Source organism: Podarcis bocagei (genome assembly GCF_964188305.1).
Source record: "Podarcis bocagei genome assembly, chromosome: 4".
NCBI lineage: Eukaryota > Metazoa > Chordata > Lepidosauria > Squamata > Lacertidae > Podarcis > Podarcis bocagei.
This window is the reverse complement of record NC_138128.1, coordinates 38,096,665-38,122,750: the sequence shown is the minus strand read 5'-3', so window position 1 is coordinate 38,122,750 and position 26,086 is coordinate 38,096,665. Positions and strand designations below refer to the sequence as shown.

The 26,086-nt window shown below is 42.7% G+C and overlaps 2 protein-coding genes and 1 long non-coding RNA gene across 3 annotated transcripts; 2 read left to right on the top strand and 1 right to left on the bottom strand.

Annotated features, from left to right (window-relative positions):
- On the top strand, positions 1-15,184 carry LOC308586221 (galactose-3-O-sulfotransferase 2-like). The gene is made up of 4 exons (XM_081192627.1): positions 1-280; positions 5,841-5,951; positions 8,659-9,574; positions 12,738-15,184. The coding sequence occupies exons 1-4, from the start codon at positions 252-254 to the stop codon at positions 13,575-13,577; spliced, it is 1,896 nt and encodes a 631-aa protein (XP_081048753.1). The 5' UTR covers positions 1-251; the 3' UTR covers positions 13,578-15,184.
- Positions 14,109-24,677, bottom strand: LOC308586301 (aquaporin-12-like). The gene is made up of 3 exons (XM_081192806.1): positions 22,384-24,677; positions 19,338-19,454; positions 14,109-16,631 (listed from the first exon to the last, which is right to left on the bottom strand). The coding sequence occupies exons 1-3, from the start codon at positions 22,988-22,990 to the stop codon at positions 16,441-16,443; spliced, it is 915 nt and encodes a 304-aa protein (XP_081048932.1). The 5' UTR covers positions 22,991-24,677; the 3' UTR covers positions 14,109-16,440.
- LOC308586339 lies at positions 19,337-20,701 on the top strand. The gene is made up of 2 exons (XR_014007828.1): positions 19,337-19,448; positions 19,578-20,701. It is a non-coding gene; the product is annotated as an uncharacterized lncRNA (long non-coding RNA).
- Positions 24,678-26,086: the final 1,409 nt, after the last annotated feature.

Genomic DNA, 26,086 nt, shown 5'->3' with positions numbered 1-26,086 from the left:
AGTGCTTTATTAATAATGTGGCAAATTCCAGGCAGCTCCTGGTTAGTGCCAACAGAAGGCAAGCCCTTCTCGTAATAAAAAAACAACAACCCAATTTTGCATATATTACCTGCAGACAACGTAGGCGGGACTATCCATATACACGTCTCTAAGAAGAAAAGTATATTTGCTTTATACTTTTGCGCATCTCAGAGCAACCTGGGTTGATTTTGGTGAAGAAGGTACTGTTTCTGTGCTCCATAAACTAAACCATGTGCAAACTTAGAAGAACCTGGATCAAGTAAGTGACTTTATCTTAATATTTTATTGCTGAAAAAAACAATCTAGCTATGGGGAAGGAGTAAATTTGAGCCATATGGCTCTGACACAAAGTGCTGTTGTGTCGCATACTGGTGGTAGAGAGAAACTCGGCCCCAAGCTATAAGAAAGATGGGGGGGGATTTGAACTGGAAACATTTTAGAGTGATTTCTCACTACAAGGGACAAAGTCTAGGAAGACTGTGAACAAATAAGGCCCAATAGGCTGTTGATGATAGAGCTATTTCTCTGGATACATTTTTTTACAAGCACAGCGAATCTTCCTTTTGGTTTATGCCCTCTGTTTCATTGATGAAAACCTCATTTTTATCATCAGACCCATAGACGCTCTAGGTTTTCCTTTAGAAGTTTTTTAAAATAATTAATTAATAATATGCAAGGTGGGCAGAAAAAATAGATTATGGTTTCTGGTGGACTACCAAGTTCCAGCTAGTTGATGGAATTCTTACAAAGAAGAAAAGAGCTGGATCTGACTGGATGCCACAAAGCATTTCTTTCACATTTTAAGCAAAATGCATTCACACGAATCAGTGTGTGTTAACTATGAAAATATACTGTGTATGCACACATATGATTTGAAAATTAAAAACATGCCATTGAGATTCTAGTGGTAGGAAAAGTAGAACACACAACCAACCAAGTAGAACATACAACCCAGTGGCGTAGCGTGGGGAGTGCAGGGGGGGCCGGCCGCACCGGGCACAACATCTGGGGTTTAGGGTTAGGGGGCGCAAATCCACGGGTTAGGGGGCGCAAATCCACAGGTTAGGGGGCGCAAATTACTTGCCTTGCCCCGGGTGCTGACAACCCACGCTACGCCACTGATACAACCAGAATGGGGTGTAGGGCAGAGCTTTCCAAACTTTTCATGTTGGTGACACAGTGATTCAGTTTTACTAGCAAACCGGAGGTTAAGCTAACCCCTTTCCAACCCTGGGAGGAGCGCAGAGAGCATTCATTTGACACACATACACACGGCAGTCGACACACTAACATGTTGTGACACACAGTTTGTAAAGCTCTGGTGCAGGGTGTTTTCTACAAAAGAAGTGGTTCTCTCATTAAAAAGAGTTTTACAGGGCACAGTAGGAGATCTTATTGCTGTTTCCTCCTGATTTCTGCAACTTATCCTTCCCTCAGCCTGTCTGTCAGTTATTATTTTTATTCTGTTCTGTTTAAGGTATTTGTATACGGATTTTCAGACAGATCTCACAGGTTTACATAAAATTATTGAAACAATAAGCATCGAACTGTTGTTGAAGAAGCTTCATCTGCTCTTTAAGAAGATCATCTGATGGCTTCTATGAGAGGGAGGGGCCACAGCTAGGAGCTTGATCAGGCATAGGCAAACTCAGCCCTCCAGATGTTTTGGGACTACAACTCCCATCATCCCTAGCTAACAGGACCAGTGGTCAGGGATGATGGGAGTTGCAATCCCAAAACATCTAGAGGGCCAAGTCTGCCTATGCCTGAGCTAGATAGTGGTTGCTCAGCAAGCTATTTCTCCTCTTCTCTAACAAAATGGTTAGTGATTTATAGCGCAATCCTATACAATGGTACCTCGGGTTAAGAACTTAATTCGGTCTGGAGGTCTGTTCTTAACCTGAAACTGTTCTTAACCTGAGGTACCACTTAAGCTAATGGGTCCTCCCACTGCTGCCGCGCCACCACCGCACGATTTCTGTTCTCATCCTGAAGCAAAGTTCTTAAACTGAGGTACTATTTCTGGGTTAGCGGAGTCTGTAACCTGAAGCGTCTGTAACTCGAGGTACCACTGTATACATGTCCAGTAATTTTGTGTGAGAGAGTCAATACTCATTGGTAAGGAATACCATCACCTCTCTCTCCCTCTCTCTCTCTCCCTCTCTCTCTCTCCCTCCCTCTCCCTCTCCCTCTCCCTCTCCCTCTCTCTCTCTCTCTCTTTGCTGTCCATGGGAGCCATTTTGTGCTGGCACCCACAACACTTTTTATCAAGATATGAGTACTGCATTAGTAGTGGATTTACAGTGGACAGTGTTCACATCATTGCACTTTTTAAGTTGTTTTGTGATGCTTCTTCAATGCTGTGGCATCATTGCTGTCAGGAGGGGCACTATGGTGCAACAAAAGCAGGAGTGGGGAGACCCCAGAACACTGGTGATATGAAAGATTATAGGATTTTTTTATTTTTTTACAGAAAAATATTGTACACCAAGCAGTATGACTGCCACAACAACTTGTGCAGATGCAAATGGCATGATTGCATATAACTGCCCCAGCAATATAATGAGCCCAAATCATGATGAGTGCTCACTAAGAGGGACATCTGGAAATCTGAAGGCTGCTACAGCAGCAGAGAAAGATGGTTCACTATGAAGTCATATAGTCCCGGTACACTGGGAAACTAAAGTTGACATAGCATATCTTGAATGCTACGTTCCAGCCGCAGGACAGTCAACAGCATAACAATAGGTGTAGAAAGACTCTCCTCCCTGAAAGAGAGGGGAGTGGTTGTGGTCGGCAGCCCGAGCACCGCCCAGCAGGGGGCGTGGCCCCCTGCCTCCAGCTCACCTGGCTGGCACTCACGCCCCCCCGGTGGCCACCCAACCAGGTGCTGTGGAGGGGGCGTGTTCAGCAGCCTTTTGCTGCAGTGCCAGCCTCTCCCTGGCCTCATTCCTCATTCCAATCCAATGCCTAAGCCAATACCTTTTCATTGCTGTAATCAATAAAGTTGTGGCCTTTTCTAGCCCATCAACCTTATATCACGTGTCCTTGTGTCTTCATTTCACTTCGCGGGGGTCGGGTCCTCGAACCACAAGCAAAAGTTATGTTAACCATGCAGTGGTACCTTGGTTGTCAAACTTAATCCGTTCCAGGATTCCGTTCGACTCCTGGAACTGTTCGAAAACCAAGGTGCGGCTTCCGATTGGCTGCAGGAGGTTCCTGCACTCAATCGGAAGCTGCGGAAGCTGCGTCGGACATCCGGCTTCCGAAAAATGTTCGCAAACCAGAACACTCACTTCTGTGTTTGCAGCGTTCGGGAGCCAAGCCATTTGACAACCAAGGTACCACTGTACTGGCAAGATCTTCCCACCAGATCCCTGGCAACTCCACTACCACCCACCCACCACCAATCATGGCACTCTGCGCCAACAAGACACACACATTTCTCAAGCACACCAGGCACTTATGGTGACTGCAAAATGACCCAACCTAGTGCTTACACACAATGCACATCCAGCCAAACAGAAAGAGTCCATAGATTCTCCTCATGCACAAAGTCCTATGTAGAGAAGATGGATGGCCTGCATGAAAAGCCCAGAGGAAAGGTTGAGTCTCAAGGTGAGAAAAATGCTTCCATACAAACCAAGTCCACAACATGAGGTACACAGTGTTTCCATTACTGCCTTTTCCTGAGGATATGCCTGAAGGAGAGTAGAAACACCAGTGGGAAGAAGGCCACAGCAGGAAAAACCATGACCCATCTATTAGCTCAATGGGAAAGGGCAATGGGATCTAGGAAAGGATAGGATGAGTCCAGTCTTGGGGAAATGTCAATGGGGCCTTCAACAAGGCATAGCATGCTTTTGCTGGATCCTGCTGGCAACAGTAACTTCAAATGGAAAAAGAGAAAGAGAGGCAATATTTTTATTTATTTTTTATTTACTTACCATGCTGATATCTTGCCCTTCCTCTAATGAAAGCACAGAGCATAGAAAATACAGTAGGAATTAGAGCTGAGGGAGAAATTTGATTCAGTTCAGGTTTAAAGGTGAAACTATATTATTTGCAGTAGTAGATAGGTAGCCGTGTTGGTCTGCCATAGTCAAAATAAAAAAATTCCTTCCAGTAGCACCTTAAAGACCAACTAAGTTAGTTCTTGGTATGAGCTTTCGTGTGCATGCACACTTCTTCAGATACACACTGTGTATCTGAAGAAGTGTGCATGCACACGAAAGCTCATACCAAGAACTAACTTAGTTGGTCTTTAAGGTGCTACTGGAAGGAATTTTTTTGTTTTATATTATTTGCAGTTTCCAGACCAAACCACAGCCGTGATTCAAAATTTGCACTTCTCCAAATTTTGCAGCCAGGCAATATGTGTATAATAGCTATGCATATAGCTGTTAAAATAACATACAAAAATGCATGATCTTGCGCAAAAAAATGCTTTGCAAAATATAAATATGAGACAAAAATGCACACAAAAATGTGTATATTAGGATAGATTTACACTGAATGATTATGCATTTTCACGACAACTTAAAATAAGCCAATGGATGTAGAAAGGTGGAGAATTGAATTTAAGCCTGGAAAAATGAGAGACAAATTTACATATTTGCCCATTCCTAGTTTAATCATGTGCTCTGCCACTGAGCTGCTGGGCTTATCCCACAGTCATGCAATCTGCAAAGGAGCCCTGGGAAGACACAGAAGCGCAACCTCTCATGCTGTCTTCTTTGTTTTCGTTTTATGGTTTTGCTACCCCAGGCAGCATGTCTTGGGCCAGCCCTGTGTGCAATTCTTTCCCAGGCAGAAAACCTAACTTGAGGCTATTATCATTCTCTCAGATGCTTTCCCAACTCTGTTTCAAAAAGCAAATCGAAATATGCACACTTAACCTTTATTTAAACAGGCAAACAAAACTGCTTATTGAAATATGAGATCAGGGTGCTAATATTTCAGTTACAGATGATTCAGAGCCAATGCACACAATCCTTGTTGTACAGGACGAGCTTCATTTAAGAAACGACTTAAATGCAATTCACGCACAAAAAGTGTGTTCAGCTGAACAGTTCACCCCAAGCACGAGACACAGTTTTGTATAACTACAAATCTTCATCCTCCAACAAACGTCTTATCTTCACTACAGAACAACACAATATTCAGGACTATGCTGTACTGTACCCCGTGTATATATCTATCTGTATCTATCTATTTATAATCTTAAAAATAAAGTTTTTTATTCAGCTAACTGCTACTCAGAGTAGACACATTGAAATTAACTTCAGTGGGTCCACTGAGTAGGACTCGCATTGGATACAATTGAAAAATTATGCAACTTATTAAAGGCTGCAGGGGCTGATGGGAGTTGTAGTTTGAAACATCCGAAAGGCACTAGTGGTTGAAGGCAACCTTAAAGACTGGCGTATGTATCATGACATAAGCATTTGTAGACTAAAGTCCACTTCATCCAATACAGAATTTTCTGGTGGGTGGAACTTGCTGCCTGTAGAAAAACCCAAAACACATACGGGTGGGGACTAGAAAGGCCTGGGACTTTCTTGCTAATGCAAATTGGGGCTGTTATCATAGGACAAAAATCCATCGTCCTTGACTGTGTGTAAACAGGGGTTCCCTTCTCTGAGCGTGACCTTATGCTTACAGAAAGTGCATGAAAAGAAACCCAACCTAAGCCTGCTTGACATTTGCTCTAAGTCCTGTCATCTTAACTTAAACTTGTACCCATTGCATAAAATGCAATTTTTTTAAAAAAAATCAAAAGCCCAGATTATTAGGCTGATGTTTTTCCTTCCCTGCAGGAAATGGAAACTTTCATGTAACAGCCAGCTGGGAAGACTCTGGGTGGCCCTTTTGCTCCTCTTCCTCCTCTGTCTCATATTCCAAGTCGCAGAGCGGTTCCAGTGTATCAGGTAGGCTCAGTGGGATAGCAAATGCTGCGCAGGATAGCAAATGCTGTATATATATTTTTCCAGGAACACAGACATGGAGCTGCCCAGATACTGATGCTTGCTTGCTTCAATCAGCTACCAGCTCAGTTTCATTGGTGACACCCTCAGTGCCGGTTGGATAACTCCCTTCCAGTGAAGAGAGCAACTTCAGTCTAAAGGTGTCATTTTTGTCAGGAACACAGCAGAGGAGTAAATGGTTTAATCTCCCCCAACCCTGTATTATGCCATAATAAATTGGTTAGTCTTTCACTTGCCACAAGAACTTTTATCAGAATAAATGTAGACATTAAAATACCTGTCATTATACAAAATTAGTGTAGTGTATGAGAGAGGGAGGACGCCTCTGTCAAAAATTGATATCCAGGAAGAAATTTAAATGTTCAGGGAAAATTGCATTCGTGACATCTGAAAAAAGAATTGTTGTAAATAAATTGCATTGCCTTAATTTAGAGGGCCCATGGATTTTGCAGTTGTGTGGTGGGGAACGTCCCTACTGAACGTAAGAGTTTGCACAGAATTACTGCAATGGGTTATACATAGGGCTACCTCTGAAGACAAACAGACTCGGAAAATTCAGCTGGTGCAGAATTCAGTAGCCAGGTTGCTCACCAGAGCAAGACAGTTTGAGCATATTACACCAATCCTGGTCCAGCTGCACTGGCTACCAATTAGTTTATGGGCCCAGTTCAAAGTTCTGACCTATAAAGCCTTAAACGGCTCAAGGCCGCCTCTTTCCATATGAACCTACCTGGCCCCTGAGATCATCTTCTGAGCCCCTTCTTCGTGTGCCTCCTCCTCGAGAGGTCCGGAGGATGGCAACACAAAAACAGGCCTTCTCTGCTGAGGCTCCCTGCCTGTGGAATGCTCTCCCCAGGGAAGTTCGCCTAGCGCCTTCATTATACACCTTTAAGCACCAGTCAAAAACATTCCTTTTTAACCCTCCCTTTGGTTGACCTGATCAACATCCTATACCCTTTTAAAATGTGGCTCTTTGGGGGGCAGTATTATTGGCTTATTGTTTTTGTTTTTATTTTATATATTGTGATCCTTTTTGTGAACCGCCCTGAGACCTTTGGGTATAGGGTGGCATATTAATAATAATAATAATAATAATAATAATAATAATAATAATTAGAATTTCAGCAGAAAATGCCAGCAATTATTCAAAATCATGCCCAGATGTGGGTAGCAAATGGGAAGGGAAGGCAGCTATCAGCAGCACAGTAAGCCCAAAGCACATAGGGTGCTTCCTTTAAAAGAAAACAACCAAGTTTCACAGATCATTTACAAAATAGCAGCCATGAATGGTGGAGGTGGGGGAGACATCAGGTATAGATAGGACCATGGGAAAAGGCAGTTTGAGATTGAATCCTGACAAGACAGAAGTACTGTTTTTGGGGGACAGGAGGCGGGCAGGTGTGGAGGAGTCCCTGGTCCTGAATGGGGTAACTGTGCCCCTGAAGGACCAGGTGCGCAGCCTGGGAGTCATTTTGGACTCACAGCTGTCCATGGAGGCACAGGTCAAATCTGTGTCCAGGGCAGCTGTTTACCAGCTCCATCTGGTACGTAGGCTGAGACCCTATCTGCCTGCGGACTGTCTCGCCAGAGTGGTGCATGCTCTGGTTATCTCCCGCTTGGACTACTGCAATGCGCTCTACGTGGGGCTACCTTTGAAGGTGACTCGGAAACTACAACTAATCCAGAATGCAGCAGCTAGACTGGTGACTGGGGGCGGCCACCGAGACCATATAACACCGGTCTTGAAAGACCTACATTGGCTCCCAGTACATTTCCGAGCACAATTCAAAGTGTTGGTGCTGACCTTTAAAGCCCTAAACTGCCTCGGTCCAGTATACCTGAAGGAGCGCCTCCACCCCCATCATTCTGCCCGGACGCTGAGGTCCAGCGCCGAGGGCCTTCTGGCAGTTCCCTCATTGCGAGAAGCAAAGCTACAGGGAACCAGGCAGAGGGCCTTCTCGGTAGTGGCGCCCACCCTGTGGAACGCCCTTCCAGCAGATGTCAAAGCGATAAACAACTATCTGACATTCAGAAGACATCTGTTCAGGGAAGTTTTTATCGTGTGATATTTTACTGTATTTTTTGTTTCTATGGAAGCCGCCCAGAGTGGCTGGGGAGGCCCAGCCAGATGGGCGGGGTATAAATAATAAATTATTATATTATTATTATTCTCCCACCTCACCATCCAGCTGCCATAGTGCTGACTTAATGCCCCCCCGCCCAGGCTGCTATTTGCATTGGGAGGGCAGCATCCTGTGTATCTTGGCTCACAGCCAGTGGACATAAACATTTGTATGTCAAGGAACGCTGGAGAAGCTGTCTAGATTTGTTTATAATAGGGGTGGGTGATGCAAGAGAAGTATGGCAGATGATGGGACCAAAGGGTTTTGTCTATATGGGGAGAATTATAATGTTACTGTGTGTACATACAGTAACAACCATGCTATTTTATTTTTAGATTTAAAGAATGAAACACTTACCTGCAGTAGTGACATTAGGGTCCATATAGAAAGGAAATGCATGTGAATTGGGTGGAGTGGAAGGGATCCAGGGAAAGCAAGCAATAGGAAGTGGTTTTTGGAAAGTGGACACAGAGCGCAGGAGATGTCATTTTCAACCCCGTCTGAAGGATCTGATGTTTTTTCCATAGCAATTGTAGATGCGATTTCAAACAGAATCAGCTTTCCCTTGAAGAAAACAGAGCCAGTGAGAATTCCACCCAGGTTCAAAGGAGCCCAACTTATGCTCAACTTCTGCAGAAAAGCACCGCACAAAAGAGGGAGCCCAGGCCTAACCCTGCAGAGAAAAAGAGGCTAGCCACAAAACTGAACACAGCCTTCAACAAAACCAAACTGCTGGCTGCCAGCTTCGGCAGCGAAGAAGAGTTCTGGCAAAACCCATTTGTGGCGGGTGATGAGAGGGTGCAGGCTCAGCATACAGCAAACAGGCTGAGGGACTGGTGGAAACACAGCACCCCCAAAAATCCCGGAGGAGACCAAGTAGTGGTGAACTTTGCTGATGATCAGACATCTGCTGCTGCAACAAAGGATGGAAGTTCCCTGATCAAGGTGGCAGAATCCACAACAAGGATTTCTGCAGGGGATCAAACAGCACATGTCAAAGACCCAGAAAGACGCCCCTTTCCGAAGCACACAACAAAGACTCAATCAGAGGCCTTCAGTGCTGTAGGAGACAGAAGAACAGTTGGGATGGCATCAGCAAAACCACCAACCATGAAACTACCTCCACCAGAAAACAATATTCTTCCCAAAGTTGGAACAGCAAAGGAGGGAGGGAGCACTTCCAGCCCCTCTCAAGGTTCAACATGCATGCCCAAGACCCACGTGGTTTTCCTCAAAGTGCACAAGAGTGCCAGCAGCACCGTCATGAACATCTTGTTTCGCTTTGGCGATACTCGCAACCTTTCCTTTGCCTTGCCAAGCAATGGTGCCACTCAATTGTTCTATCCTCGTTATTTCACGGCAGCAGCTGTGCAGGGGTTTTCTCCCCAAAAAGACCCCCAGTTCCACATTATGTGTCATCATATGAGGTTCTTTCAACCAGAGGTAAGAGCTGAGCAGCTTTTTTCCTCTAAAATTATGGGTAGGAAACTGGTTCTTTCTAGAGGTGGACAAGAATAGATTTTGTAAGGAGTGGGAAGGGAAGCTCAGTGGGGCAAGGGAGGGATGCTGGAAGTCATGAGTAGGTGAGAAGAAGGTCTAGGAGTGGGGACACTTAGGTGCAGAATATGCATCTTTCAATTTATGAAACTTTGACCATCCTTAATCTACACTGAACAGGATGCCATCATTGCAATGTAAAGGGATAAAGGTAATCAGTCTCTGTTAGAAAAGACTGGTGATAAGGTAACAAGATGAGTCCCATGCTGCTTACAGGAGGGAACAACAAGGTGAAATACGCAAGCATCTGTAGGATAGGAGGCAAATTCCTTAGAGCAGGGGTGAGCAGAAGCTAGATCAATATGCAATGGAAAAATCTCTGGGTGCTTTGCAGTAGGTTGACAAGGATTTCCAAATCCTAATTGTTCCACAACAGCAACAACAAAATGACACTCACCTCTGATCTAGTGGCATATTTTGAAGTGCAGAAGCTTATCATGGCAGCCCTGATATTCACAGCTGCAAGGAGAGTTTGAAATGCATAAATCACACCCACACATCGTAGTTCTGACTACAAAGGTTCAACCTGGAGTTTATGGGGTGTTAGGTGAGGGGTAGTACCTCTGGTAAGGGAAAATTTGTGTTCCTTTTTGGGTAGTTTGTCAACTTTTGGTCCCCCACCTTGCACTCAGCTCTCACCTGTGGCTCCTAGAAGCTGTCAACACCTGGGAATGGCCTTGACTGGCAAGCTAAACCAGTCAAAGATAGTTGATGGGCCTCAAACCCTTGGTGAGTTAGGGACTGCATGTGAAGACAGGCTCTGGTGGGTTGAGCGGACAAGACCAATATTTGGTTCAAAGGGTCAGGAAGGCAGTTTCCGCACATGCTGAAGGGGTTTGTCATCCTGTCAAGCCCATCTAAGAGAAGGAAAACTCTGGTCCTAAATCTCCACTGTCTTGCGAGATACCTTCAGGAGAATAAAAGGCTAAGGAGTAACCCTATACAAATCTGGAATGGCATCTCTAAGAAGAATGGCGCCATGTATTCCTCCTTCCAGAAACTCCTGCAGCCAAGCTGGTGCCAAACAAATTGTTCTGCTTTCTTTTGGACCACATCAGGGAGGCCAAGAGTGGGGGTCTTGTTGTCTTGGCAGCCCAGGACCTCCATACACACTGCCCAAGCTTGTGCCCCAGCACTTTGGTGTTGCTAACACAGGGTTTTGACTTCACCCCCAAAGGCACACTCCATTGTCTCTCGAGACAGATGGATGCCAACCATTAGGTTCAACTTGTAAAACACATTGAGCTCACTCAAATGCAACCTTCATCTTTTAATTGGAAACACAAACAATCTTGCAAAGAGTTGTTACCATTTACACTGCTAGCAAGAAGAACTCTGGGCCCCTCCAGACATGCCTTTTATTGCACATTCTTGATTATTTGTGTTCATGATGCTATTGAAACAGTCACATGCAATCCTGTTTTCAGTACTGTTTATTATTTTATTTTCATTGTTCATTTCATTTCTATACCACTTTATATTTTTAAGCGGGAAAATCTCAAAGTGGTTTACAGCCTACATTAAATAAAACAATCCAGAAAAACATATTACAGGAAAAAGTCAAATATTAAGTATACATTCAAAGCAACATCATTAACAGGAAACTAAAATACTGTCTTAAAGATTTCAAAATAAAATATGACAAATGAGGTCAAGTTCCTATAATGTCTGAGCCTGGAGAGTGGTTTGTTTGTTTGTTTGTTTATTAACTAGCTAGTCAGCACAAGTCAGCATCTGAGAAAACAGTTTGTTTAATTAATTTGTGGGAATCAAACGACAGTTTCTGAGTTCAGGTATCATAAGGGGAAATGTGGTTAGTGTAAAACTGGGAACAGACAACCTTGGTTTCCTCTTCTGGTGTACAAAAGAGAGGGGAAAGGGAAGTATGCAAGCCTGATGTTCAGTGCAGCTTATTCACATTGTAGTGGGGAGTCAGTTTTTTGTTATGGCTAAATCAGGCAAATGTAGTCTTTGTTTCCCTTGTAGGGATCAGTAGGTCAGCTGGGTATGGGTACTGCCATTACAGTGGTACCTCGTGTTAAGTATTTAATTCGTTCCGGAGGTCCGTTCTTAACCTGAAACTGTTCTTAACCTGAAGCACCACTTTAGCTAATGGGGCCTCCTGCTGCTGCCACGCTGCCGGAGTACGATTTCTGTTCTCATTCTGAAGCAAAGTTCTTAACCCGAGGTAATATTTCTGGGTTAGCGGAATCTGTAACCTGAAGCGTATGTAACCTGAAGCATATGTAACCTGAGGTGCCACTGTATATGCTGAATACCAGGAGTACATACCCTCCACGGGCCCCACTCCCACCTATTGGGGGGGGGCAAGATTGCATGAGATTGTGGCACCCAAAATGGCTGCCACGCTCTCACATGAAAAAACAGGATGTCCCCATTTTATCAGAACAGTTGAGGGCAAGGCTCCCCCCCCCCCACAAGCCGGAACTCGCCAGAACTCAGTTCTGGCACCTCTCAGGTGGGCACCATTGCCTTTATAAGAAAACAAGGAAGGCATTCGTGGTGAGTTCCAACACCTCTTTTTCTAGAAAAATGTCACTGGTTTGAGGGATATGGGAGTAGACAATGTAGTGCCCTCCAGATGCCACAAGACTAAAACTCCCATAATCCCTGACCATTTGCTATGCTGGCTGGGGCTTCTGTTGTTTGTTCCTGCAAAAGTGTCAGGGTGGTCGCACTGCTTCATTTCCAGTGTGCTTATCCTGCAACCTCCAGCTGAAATCCAACACATTTTTATACCACAGCTATTCTGGTTTACTTTTTTGCACTGCTTTTCTTGCACCGTAGCCCTTCCAAACAGCAATCATGTGGCAGCATTGGGGAAGCTTCACAGAACAAGGTAAAGCAGAATAAATTCACCACTGATGTGCTATTATTGTGTCAGGATTAATAATAAGTTGCACAATACACCACCATTAAAGCAGCCTGGCATATGGGGACCAAGGAGCTGTGACAAAAGTTCAATGAAAAACGTGATTTGGATTATTTTTAATATTTTTAAAAATGTTTCCTCTGTTTGCAATCCCAGGTTGCTCGAGTCATGCCAAACACAAGCTTTTACTTTTCTATCCTCCGGAATCCCATTCATCTCATGGAATCATCCTTTGCCTACTACAAAGGGTCCTCTGCCTTTGCCAAAGCCAAGAACTTAGAGGAGTTTCTCAATGACACCTCCAGGTTTTACAGTGCCTCAACCAGCGATAGCCAGTATGCCAAAAACCTAATGACGTTCGATTTTGGCTATAACCACAACGGGAACTTCTCCGCAAAGAATGTCCAGCTCATGCTGAGAGCCATTGAGGCCCAATTTGACCTTCTCCTCATCTCAGAGTACTTTGACGAATCCATGGTGCTGCTGAAGGAGGCCTTGTGCTGGGACCTGGATGATGTGGTCTCCTTCCCTCTCAACAGCAGAGACAACACCACAAAGTCCCACCTTTCCAAAGACACCATAGAGAAGATAAAAAGCTGGAACAAGTTGGACTGGGAACTCTATGTGCATTTCAACAGGACCTTTTGGGAGAAGATAGACAGGCACATGGGCAGGGAGCGCATGCAGCAGGAAGTGAGGGCGCTGCAGCAGAAGCGGGAACAGCTGGCCAAGGTTTGCCTTCAAGAAGGTGGCAGCGTCGCCCCTATGAAGATCGCAGACCCAGCACTGGCCCCGCTGCAGTATGGCAAAGCAAAAATACTAGGCTATAACATAAAGCCTGGGCTGGATAAGGCAACAAGGCAGATGTGCCAACATCTAGTGACACCTGAGCTTCAGTATAGTAGCCTCCTGTATAGGAAACAGTTTCCCCAGAAAACTTTGACACCCAGAAACCCAGCTCACTTGCCAAATCTATACAACCGCAGGGCAGTTTGAGAACAAATCTGTGAGACACGTAGGAACAAGGTTCTGATCATAGTCGACATCAGGACTAAAGCATGGTCAGCTGCAAAATATGATAATGTCTAGCACAAGTCACCTACTACCAGGGCCTTTAAAAACGGTATTTTGATCCACATGGGAATCAGAATCCACCTATTCCTGTGCTGCCTCCCACCCTTCATCTGTAATACCAGAGTCCCTACAACTTCCCCTCTTCTAAAGAGCCAGTGTGGTGTTGTGGTTAGAGTACTAGACTAGGGCCTGGGAGACAAGGGTTCAAATCCCAATTAGGTGGTCTTGAGCCAATCACTGTTTCTCGCTGTAACCTACCTCAAAGGGTTGTTTGGGGGGGGGGTTAAATGGGGGGGGAGAGAACCATGTCAGCCACCTTGAGCTCTTTTGAGAAAAAACTGGGCAATCAATCAATCAATAAGCAAGCTGACTGTAGGAAACCACTATACAAATGTAAAAAAATACAAAATAAAAATGCTAGAAGTAACCAAGCAATAATTAATTCACATTAAGTTGAACTGAACAAAAATCTATTTTATTAGCAATTGGCTTATCACCAAACATCAAGAACTGCCAATAGGGAAGGAATTTCTAAGAGATATAAATAATACCTCCCCAGCCCCAAATCCTGACAACCAACTTGAAATTAAGTTTTGTGTGGGTCAGTACATTAAAGGATTTCTCATCATGTGTGGCCAACTCTACTCTGATGACTACTTCCCCATCTGCTATTAGAGTATTGGTTCTATTTGATACTTTCAATATGATCACAAGGTCCTTTTAAACTATCACAATCACGTCTCGGGGGGGGGGGGAGATAAAGCAGACACAACATGGAAACGGACACTTTTCAAAGGCAAACTGATTTCAAGGACAGAGTTAAGAATGGATTTCCATAGACGATCAGGGCTTACTCCCCCCAAAAAATATGCAAAGTAGGATTGTAGTCTTACAGAACAATCTTAACCATGCTTCATCAGAAGCAGAAATGAGCCCTATTGAATTCAGTGGGGCTTCTAGACAAGTATGTGGAGTTAGGATTGCAGCCTTAGTGCTTAATTTAGCTGGATCATACTTCTAATTTGTAACGAGGGCAATCGGTTGGCATTTAAGCAATTGAACGAATTGTTTACCTTACTCATTGTTTACAGAGAGAGATGTGCTTTCCCCATTGCAAATGACTTAATTCAGATCAGCTGATAAGAACACATTGTTATGAGGTATGCAAGGAATATATTGAATGACTGTGTATTTATTATCCCTTATGTACTCAAGGGTAGAGAAAGTGAGGGTGCAAAAGGATACAGGGTAAGTTCAAGGTGCAACACAGGTGCAAGGAGCAAATTCCAGATGGAGTGTTGATTGTGAATCGGGGCTGTTCATTGACACAAACTTTCAGCGTTGTCTATGTGATGTCGCCATGCCTGTACTCTTCCCCCTGCCCAGATTGAATATGGATTTCCCTTTGCCATAAAAAGTCAGTAAGTCAATATTAGTTGAGAATACAAAAGAAAGAAAAAAAGTTTGTAATATGCACTGGTATTTTATGTGGATTCTTTTTGGAAATTTAATAAAAATACTTTTTTTTTAGCCAGTAAGTCAGCTGCTGTACATCTGCTGTCACCGCTGGAAGCTTATTAGCACATTTTGGGGTGGGAGCACTCATTTCTCTTGACTGTGGTTTGTTTAAACTGATTTAAAGATTGTGTTTTTAAATTGCTGTAACATACCCCGAGAGCTCATGGTAAAGGGGAGGTGAAAAATCTAATGAATAAGCAATTGCACACACAAAAAAGCTGTTGCACACTTCCAGTGCATTACACAAGTGCAAAAAATACCCAGGGCTTTTTTCAGCCAGAACTCACCAGAACTCAGTTCCAGCAGCTCTCATATGAAATCAAATATATGATTTAAGTGTCAAACCCTTATTAACACATATGGAGGAATCCTCACTTACGCAGGAGTTCTGTTCCAGGCCGCGATATGAGTCAGTGGGATGCATGTAAGTCCCTTCTGATCTGATCCGGTCTATTTTGCCCCCACGCTACCCAATTCTGATCCTATTCTGCCCCCACCAGCTTTCAGCGCCAAAAATGTCACACATGTGTACGGTCCCTCGCGACTTGAATGCATGTGAGTTGCGAGTTGCCTGTACATTCAAGAATGCCAAAGATCCCCCCATATTATATAATGGGGCTGGGGAACTTGGACTACAGCTCCCATCATCCTTTTCCACTTTGCCACACTGGGTGGGGCTGATGGGAGCTTGGGTCCAACAACATACAGAGGGTCACAGGCTCCTCCCTTATTTAATCCCATATCACAGAACATAAAGATAGCCAGTGCTTTTTTCTTAGGGGTACTTTCATTTTGACTCAAGAAAATAGTTCAAATCGAGGGAAATAAATACAGTAAATGGACAAAAGTACAAAGATTCATAAAATGTTTTGGGGTATGCGTACCCCTGCGTACCCATAGGAAAAAAGCACTGAAGATAGCTAACTTTCTCTGGGTGGGGGCCACAAGGTACTACATCATCCCACCCATTCATAAGAATGCTACAGAATGAAAAATATCCCGAACAGGGCACTAAGAAGACAACCTGAATGTATGGAACGTTAAGGATCTTAACTTCTACAGACCTTTGCAAGGACCTAGCTCAACGCAATACACTGGTGATATGGCAGCACATGAGAGATGACTTTTTGTCCCTCTTTCCAGCCAGAATGCACTACAAGCGACCTCAGGAACACAGAGAGATACTCAAGGTCTTCTTCCTCACGCCAAATAATAACAATCAAAGACTGAAAGGACCCCCAGTGCCACCCACCAATGCCAATCTCTTTCACTCTGTTCTGTCAGATGGTCCTGAGCAGCTGGTCGCCTTCTGTGTTTTTGGCTGTCTTTGTTCAGCACCAGACACTGAAATTGCTTTTCCTTTGGGGATCCTGTATTTGTTCTTTTGACTGTACAGCAGGTTTGTCTGAAAGAGTCGTGGGATGTTCCCCCGATACACGAACAGAGCTACCAGCATCCCTGGAAGAGAGTCAAGAACAAGGAAGACTTAATCAGTCTGCACAAAAAGTCTGATCAGCTTATTGCTAGAATGACCTTATAAAACCTGCAGGGATTGCAACTATTTGTGAAAAGACTCTGAGGCCTTCATACAAGGGCACCTTCACTATAGGCAAGCTTGCTCCAGATTGGAAGAACCTAATGGGGCATCAAACACATCTTATCTTGAATTAGAGAAGAGAAATAAATCTTTCTGAACTGCCATTTTGTCCCCATTCATTTTTTATTTCATTATATTAGTTTGCTTTTGTTTTAGAAAACAGTATGTTGATTTTGTCAAAGACTTTCTAAGACAACATTGCTGGCAATTAAGATAAAAACTATAAACTTGCAAAGACTTTCAAGGCAGAACAGAACAATGCTGTTTATGTTTTGTTGCTGTTGTTGTTTAGTAGTTTAGTCGTGTCCAACTCTTCGGACCAGAGCACACCAGGCACTCCTGTCTTCCACTGCCTCCTGCAGCTTGGTCAAACTCATGTTCATAGCTTCGAGAACACTGTCCAACCATCTCGTCCTCTGTCGTCCCCTTCTCCTTGTGCCCTCCATCTTTCCCAACATCAGGGTCTTTTCCAGGGAGTCTTCTCTTCTTATGAGACGGCCAAAGTATTGGAGCCTCAGCTTCACGATCTGTCCTTCCAGTGAACACTCAGGGCTGATTTCCTTAAGAATGGATAGGTTTGATCTTCTTGCAGTCCATGGGACTCTCAAGAGTCTCCTCCAGCACCATAATTCAAAAGCATCAATTCTTCGGCGATCAGCCTTCTTGATGGTCCAGCTCTCACTTCCATACATCACTACTGGGGAAACCATAGCTTTAACTATACGGACCTTTGTAGGCAAGGTGATGTCTCTGCTTTTTAAGATGCTATCTAGGTTTGTCATTGCTTTTCTCCCAAGAAGCAGGCATCTTTTAATTTCGTGACTGCTGTCACCATCTGCAGTGATCATGGTGATCAGTGTTTATGTTTAGTCAGCCCTAAATAAGGGGAAGAGAGCAGAGGCTGCAGGCTGGGGAAGAATGATGAAGATTTCTGGGTCATGCTCTGTTACATGTTCATGACTGTGGCTGCCTCATAACATATAGAATTTCATTCTCGGCATTTGGAAGTCAGAATTTAGCTGGTAGGCAGCAGGATTTTAATTGTAGCGTCTATGTTTTAACTTGTTTTAAAGCAGTAGTCTTCAAACTTTTCAAAGCTGTGTCCCATCTCTGGCACAAACACACCTCACTCCTCCCCAACTTTTTTAAAAAACCAAATACTATTTTTTTATCATTCCACCTCCTTAAATAAATAAACATAATACTTTTTTATGGCAACAAAACCAACTTTGTTTCATTTACTGCTTGCTAGTTTTTGTTAAGTGCAAGCCTGTATATATATACACAGACACAACATCTTAATTTAATGTTTCCAAAGCAGCTGAAAAATTCCCATGTTCAGGGTCAGAAATTCACAAATGGCTTCAGAATTGTGGAGGACTGAATTTAAATCTGGAAAAATTAAAAACTGACAGAACCAAAACTGATGGATCCATTCATTCCTTCTACTAATGGAGTTTGTCTTCTCTTTCCCAGGAATCAGGGGGATGCATTTCAAAAGATGGATTGCTAGCTTCCTGGAAATGTTCAAACTCATCCGTTCTGACTGCTTGAGATGTATCTCCCAACTTCTTTCAATTTTCTACTCCTGCTACTTTGACCACCTCCCAAAATGTCTGCAGCCATTTACAAAAACTTTTTTAAAAAAATTATAGTGATCCCCCACTAGTCTGGCTGGGACCCACTTGTTCCAGTGAGATAAATTACAGTCAGATATAAACTACCTGGGCCTTAGAATAACACCAAATAAATCAAAATAAAACTAGTTCGCCAGAAGTGGCTTAGTCATGCTGGCCACATGACCCAGAAGCTGTACGCCAGCTCCCTCGGCCAGTAAAGCGAGATGAGCACCGCAACCTGAGTTGTCCATGACTGGACCTAATGGTCAGGGGTCCCTTTACCTTTTAATAAATAATAATAATAATAATAATAATAATAATAATAATAATAATAATAATAATACATTTTTTTATACCCCGACCTTTAAACACTTTAAAACACTTAATTATAAAAGCAGCATAAAATACAGTATAAAAGCATGAATAACAATAAAATTCAAAAATCAATTAGATAATCCCCAGGGCTAACTGAATTGGTCCTACTTGGGCCAGCAAGGCGGCCAAAGGAGAATTAGCTGTGGAGTCTCAGAGCGGGTGATCTTCATAAAAAGGGAGGGGGAGGGAAGAGAAGGGAAATAAAAGATCAGGCTGAATTCAAATTAAAGGTCAGGCGGAATAGCTCTGTCTTACAGGCCCGACAGAAGAAGGTTAAATCCTGAAGGGCCCTAGTCTCATGGGACAGAGCATTCCACCAGGTCGGAGCCATCACTGAAAAGGCCCTGGCCCTGGTGGAGGATAGTCTGTCTTCCTTAGGGCCTGGGACCTCTAAACTATGGTTATTCATGGACCTTAAGGTCCTCTGTGGGGCATACCAGGAGAAGCGGTCCCGTAGATATGAGGACCCTAAGCCACAAAGGCATTATTTTAGGCATTATTCATCCATACTACAAAATTTTGTCACAGCTGCAACCATAGTTGTATCTTGCACTGTCTTGAAATCTGACTTACCTGCAGTGGGCCCCAACCAATACACTTGCATATACTCTGGTAAGCTGTTCTCAGAACAGGAAAAAGTCACAGCAAATGCCAGGGCAGGGTTAAAAAAGGCTCCTGTGAAAGGTGCAGCTGCAGGAAGAGAAATGCAAACAGTTCAATCCACCTAATCAAATTGGCTTAGACACCAACATGTGCATGATAAGATCTATTAAACTGACATGATGAAAGGTGTTTAGTTTGAAACAAGAACAGAAGAATCTGGGAATTTAATCTGAAGTACTGAGTTGCAACTCTGCTAGGTAGCGACTCAGGAAAGCAATATGCCCTGGGTCAGTGCTGTCTCTCTCTGGGGAGATCCATACCAGACATTTAAGGCACATTCAACCCAACCTGAAAGCACATGACATCCCCCAAAGAATCCTGGGAATTGTAGTCCCCCCCCCACAGAGCTACAATTCCCAGCACCCTTAAACTACTTTAAGGATAAGATGGTTCCCCCCTGCCGCACCCCATCACCAATTCCATGTACAGAAGCTGACAGCAGTCATACCCTCTAACATTCTTCAGATGAACATAGGGACGTTTCTCACTCCCTGTCCAATTGACCCTCTTCTACCCCACATTTTGTGTATCACCCCTGCCCAAGAGCATTTCTTATCAGGAGAAGGGTAAGTGCCACCAACAGGGCAGCACACACACCCTCCACTGTCCTGAGGAAACCCCTTAATCCTGGTTTTATTTTATTCTTTGGTAGATTTATTTAAAAAAAGCAGCACACTGATAAATAGATTATAGAAAGGGGCAAGACTGGACATGGACACACAAAGCGTTAAAAAAAATAAAAAATCAAGACTCCTTGTGCTCTGCTCCCCCTTTCTTCCCACCCAGGGTGTCCCTGCCCTCTGCCTGCCCCTCGAGTCAGTGCATTATGTAGGGCTGGGCGGCGGCAGCCTCTCCTCCCACCAGGCGCTGAAGAAGGTTGAGTAATAGAGATAGAAAGCCCTCTACTTCTGAGCACAGAATTCATTCACAGAGACCCAGTGAAAGGTGGAGGGAAAGGAAATTCTAGTTCTAGAAGGACCTAGACCTTTGATGAACAGAGAGCAGTAAGACCAGGGATGTTGTATCTTCAGGAAGCCTTGAGTAGAATGGGCACTGTGACACATCTATCCCCAGCAGCAAGAGATGCTACAGTCTCCCATTCTTCGGTTAGGAGCCGTTTGAGAATCAATGAATCAAAGAGCAAATCCTCCTGGTCCCATTTTTCAGATCCCCTATAACTGTGATTTCTAGCGGCCTCTATCACTGTCAATTTCAAGCACCACCTTAGCTTCTTATTCCCAGCATCTCACCCTTTATACTGCCCTTAGGTATAATAATTATTTGAAAATATGGGAGGATATTAAAAGAAACCTACAAATATGGGGTAGAATGAAACTTGCATTGCTGGGTAGAGTGTCAACTATAAAAATGAATGTGTTACCAAGAATGCTATTTTTGTTTCAATCAATACCGGTGACTGGCAAGACAGATTGTTTCAACATATGGCAAAAGACATTTCTAAATATATCGGGCAATTGGAAAAACAGAGAATGAAATATTGAGAGATGCAAAAGAGAGGTTTTCCCCTGCTGGATCTGAGATTATATTATGAAGGATCTTGTCTGCACTGGTTGTAGGAATGGTTGATATTAAAGAATCCTCACATTTTAGATTTGGAAAGTCATGATAATAGTTTTAGTTGGCACGCATATTTGTGGTATGAAAAAGTGAAAGTACCTATAGGACTTACAAACCATATAATTAGGAAAAATCTCTATAGGGTATGAGATAAATACCAAAATCTATTGGAGACCAAAATTCCACTCTGGCTTTCACCATTGGAAGCCATAGCGGTGAAGAAGAATATGATGGAAGGTTGGGCAACTTACATAAATTTATTAAGAGAGGAGGGAGGATTTAAATTAAAAGAGTTTAAGGATCTATCAGAAATGTTAACAACATGGATACAATACCATCATTTGAATGAAGTATTTAATAAAGATATGAAACAGGGGTTTGGGCAACAATTATTACAATTGGAGAGAGACCCATTAGACTGTAATGTTAAAGTGATGTATAAAATGTGTAATATTATTGGAATGGAAGACAAAAGGCAAGCAAGTGAAATCTTCAGTGAGACATTAGGCAATAAATATTGGTCATAATATAGAAATGCAAGCATGGAAACGATTATGGACTATGGATATAAAATTTACAGCAAGCTATGGTTTAAGAGAAAATTACATGAAAATGTTATATCTAACACCTAGTAGATTGACAAAAATGTATAAATAAAAATTGAATAAGTGTTGGAAATGTAAAGACAAAGGCACATTTTTTCATATGTAGTTGGGGCTTACTGGGAAATGATATATAACGAATTGAAAAAGGTGGTTAAGATTTTTTTAAAAAACCAGAAGCTTTTCTCTTGGATATTATAAGAGCAGAACTACCTAAACAGTATAGAAATTTATTTATGTATGCAATGACAACTGCAAGAATGTTATTTGCCCCAAAATGGAATGATGTCCTGATGAAAGAAGAATGGCTACAGAAACTTGGGAAGAATAAGAAATCAAGACAACAAACTTTTTATAAGGGAATGGAAATGGTTTATTGAAAATTTACAAATTGTAAACAGATTAAGACATTGGCAGGATTACTGTAATAGCTTGCAGTTTCAAAAGCATATATGAAAACAGATTAATAAAAGAATAAGTTAAGATAATTTGGAATATGTAGGAAATGATGAAAATAAATTTAAGGAACTGCAGAAAGAGGAGGAAGTTGAGATTTGAAATGATAGAATTATTGTTGAACTTTTGTTGAAATGTATATAAATGAAAATTATAAATAAAATTATATATTTTTTAAAAAGTCACACAAGCAAATGACCCTTATTTACCGCATGGTCAATTCCATTTATATACAAAAGCACAGCACAGATTAAATTGTTTGGTTAAGTTTCTAAACATATAACATTGGGAAGAGGAGGAGACTAGCTTTGAATCCTTACCTGTGTAGGCCAAGGCAGTAACAGTGAGTGCAATGACAGGGGCTCTGTACATGGGAGAAATGGATCGGAACCTGAGAATCGCTATGTTGAAAAAAAATGAGCATGCGGCCTCCACAAAGATGCCATGGGAGACAGATGTGTTGAGCGATGAGCTGCAGTCTTGGGCCAGTATGTTTTGAATCATGTGGAAGTCTGTCAGTTCCCTGGACCAATATAGCTTGGTCAAGGCACCAGCTGCTATCATCCCCATAAACTGGACCAAGAGTTTGGCAACTGTGGCCACAAAAGGAGAATCCAAAGCTAAAAATTCCTGGAGGGAGACGGCAGGGTTGGCAGAAGCTCCATCAAAAGAAGCGCCATGAACCAAGAAGAGAAGGAAGAGGAGTGTGAAGCTCACATCTGGGCCAAAGCCACCACGCCATGGACCAATCTCCACAAGCATCTTTAGCTCCAGGCAGCAAGCACACAGCTGGAATGAGCTGGCCAGTTCGCTAGCAAAGCACGAGTACAGCTTAGGTGGAAAAATTCTCTTTGAGAGCCTTCTGGTTACTTCACAAAGGGCGACAATGGAGAAGAAAAAGGCTATGGAGACATTCAAACCAGCCATGCTGGAAGTCACACAGGAGATGGGAGGTGGCCTGTAACGCAAGGATCGGCACTGCTTAAAAGAGGGGGAGGGATAAGGGTTAGCCCACACCTGCTGTTCTTCCACAGAAAGGCATTTTTAAGCAAACGTGGCAAAAGCTGACAGGTCAGCAGGGTCACAGAAATCTCTGGGAAAACCAACACATTTTGACACCATAGTGCAACTGCCTCGGACAGAGCTACTCCCTTATCACTGCCACATCAGCAATAGCCAAGATTTCATTTTGACTCTTCTATGATTACCACCAACCCAGTCAAAACGCATTAGCTAGAACACAAAGAAACTGGTTTGGAAAGCAGTAAAACCAGTAAGTAATTTAATATTTCAATTCAGCATCGTGACTCCAGGAGCACATTTGAGATATTTGCTCTTGTAAACAAAGTTAATTTTTTACAGCTGAGGACGATATGCTCCTGGGGCTCATTTACCTTCATTCTTGCTGCCTGGGTTAATTGGCTAATATCACCAGTTACACAAACACACAGCCCAGGCATTTAGGTTCAATAGTATTTAGGTTCTTCGGACTGTGGCGTTTATTTTTAGTTTGTCTCTGGTCACCTTCACGATGTTTTCTTCATACCAAACCAATAAGACACACAACTAAGCATGAAGAGTGAATAAAGAGATGAATTATGGACCCACAAAATTCAGGTCCTTGAGTAAACAGGAAGGCAATCTCATGCCATGATCAGAGTGCCTGGCTGAGCAGGAAGATCCAGATTGAGATACCTACTCCGATATGAAGCTTCTTCTATCTCACACGCTCTCAAGGAACCAACCACAAATGGTTATTTTGGGATCTACGTAGATGGAACCACATAACAGGACACTAGGCTCCTTGGATAAAAATGAAACACATGGAACAAAAATGAAATATGTAGTAAGCAAGGTGCAGCTCTGTAGAATTCGCCTGTGGGTGTGAAGCAAGACTAACTTCTAGTGATTGTTCCTCCACGTGATTCCAGCTCTGAAATTCTTCGCCACTTTTCGCACTTCATCCTTCTTATCCACCTCATTGGCAATTTATAGGTATTCACAGCATGTACAGAATTTGGGCCCCATAAAGCTGCCCCCTCCAGTGCTTAGTGTATGTTGTAAACTGAGAGAACACCTTGTAAACATGACTAAAAAATAATGAATTGCCATTGCTAAAATCTAGTATTTTATATGGTTTCCACTCTTCATTTCTCCTATCTCGATTAAAGTCAGTGGAGGCGGGTCTATTAGGGCAACAAGGGCTTAGCCCTACCATGTAAATTATCACACAATTTTTAAGAGACTTTCCATCAAAATCTCAAAGCCACTCTTCTGTGAATCTCCAGTTCTCTGGTCAATCAGTTTTCTGCATCACCCAGATTCTCTCTCTTTTTTAAAAAAAAATAATTTTTATTAACAAACCAATCAAATCACATTAGTTCCAAATTACAAAACCGAATTTTAAATTTTTGTTGGGGGTACCCATGCTTCGAGCTCAGAAAGGGGTCCAATCATCTCTTATTTCTGCTGTTTTGATGTTCATTGCATCACCCAGATTCTCAAAGCAAAAAAAGCATTGCTATGACCAGGAGGCTCCATCCATTTATCACCAAGCAGGAATAAAACATGATAGTAAATCTGAATAATAATAATAATAATAATAATAATAATTATTATTATTATTATTATTATTATTATTATTATTATTATTATTATTATTTTTAAAAAATTGTCCAGTAGCACCTTAGAGACCAACTAAGTTTTTTCTGGGTATAAGCTTTTGTGTGCATGCACACTTCTTCAGATATCTGTACGTTAATGGAGCTACTAGCTCTTAGCCCTAGTTGTGCAGTTCTCCCCTCCCTCCTGGATGGCAATCCAGCCACATTAGCAGGTTACTTTTCTGATAAATCCAGGAGCCAATGTTCTGAGCATGCTCAGAACTGTTTCCTTAAAGGCTACACTTAACACAGTAGCCAAGCTCAGAGAACCCAGCTTCCCGTTTGATTCTTTATTGCCCTTTTCAGGATCTTGTTTGTAAAGCAATTAGATTGGTTTGTTATTTTTTACTTATACATTTTTTTTAATGGATGGAGATGGAGACAATTTACTTTTCAAAAAGTGTGTCTGCCACATTTCCTGTAGCAGTTAACCTCATTAGAAGCTGATGGCGTTAAAAAGCTCACATAATAATGCTAAAAAGAGGGGGAAGAGGATAGAAGGGAAAAGGTGGCAGGCAAGCTTTCTTTCTTTAGGTGCATGGTAGGACTTCTTTTTTTTAGGTATCACTGGATGCTGTGTGACTTGCAACTTTTTTGTAAACCTTGGACTGGAACTGCTCTAGGCTCTCGTGAAGTAGAACGCATAAAACACTGGATTCCCATAACATTACATGAATTCCCTTAACATTACAGTGACTACTATCTACTGGTGCTAGAACCACTTGTTTCGGGGTGGTCCCCCTTGGCATTTTGGTAAAAGGATGGCAGTAACTCCATGTATCACATGACTGAAACAGGCAATGAAGGGTTGTATCTAAAGCGGGTCCTAAGTTAGTCATGCTCAACAATTTCAGTGGGGCTACTGTAAGTAGGATTAGCATTGGATACAACCCAGTGAGTTTATCTTTTAGACTGAAGTTACCTGTGGTGGAATCATTTTATTAAATATAAACAGATTCCTCATTGGGAAGGCAAATGCACTCTGGGCAGGCTTGTTCGATTTATTTCTGAGGATCAACACTGTAGGAGCCATATTCAACTCTACAATCTCTGCACACTCAATTATGAATCAAGTAACTGGCGTTGGGTTGCAGACCCATCAAGAGTAAATCCAGAAAGGGCACAAAAGTCTAAGCAGGCCTGGGGTAATCACATGGTGTTTATCTTTTCTGACATCTTGAGCTGGTCCCAGGTACTAGATATAATGGACACTCCTGATCCTTAACAAAACAGACAGTATCCAGAGGCAAAGGTGTGTGGTTGACTCTGTGAACCCTAACAATAGGATCATGCACAAAACATTGTAATCAAGTTATAATTTCAAGCACATCTGCAAAATATCTAAGTTGCCAAACAGGTG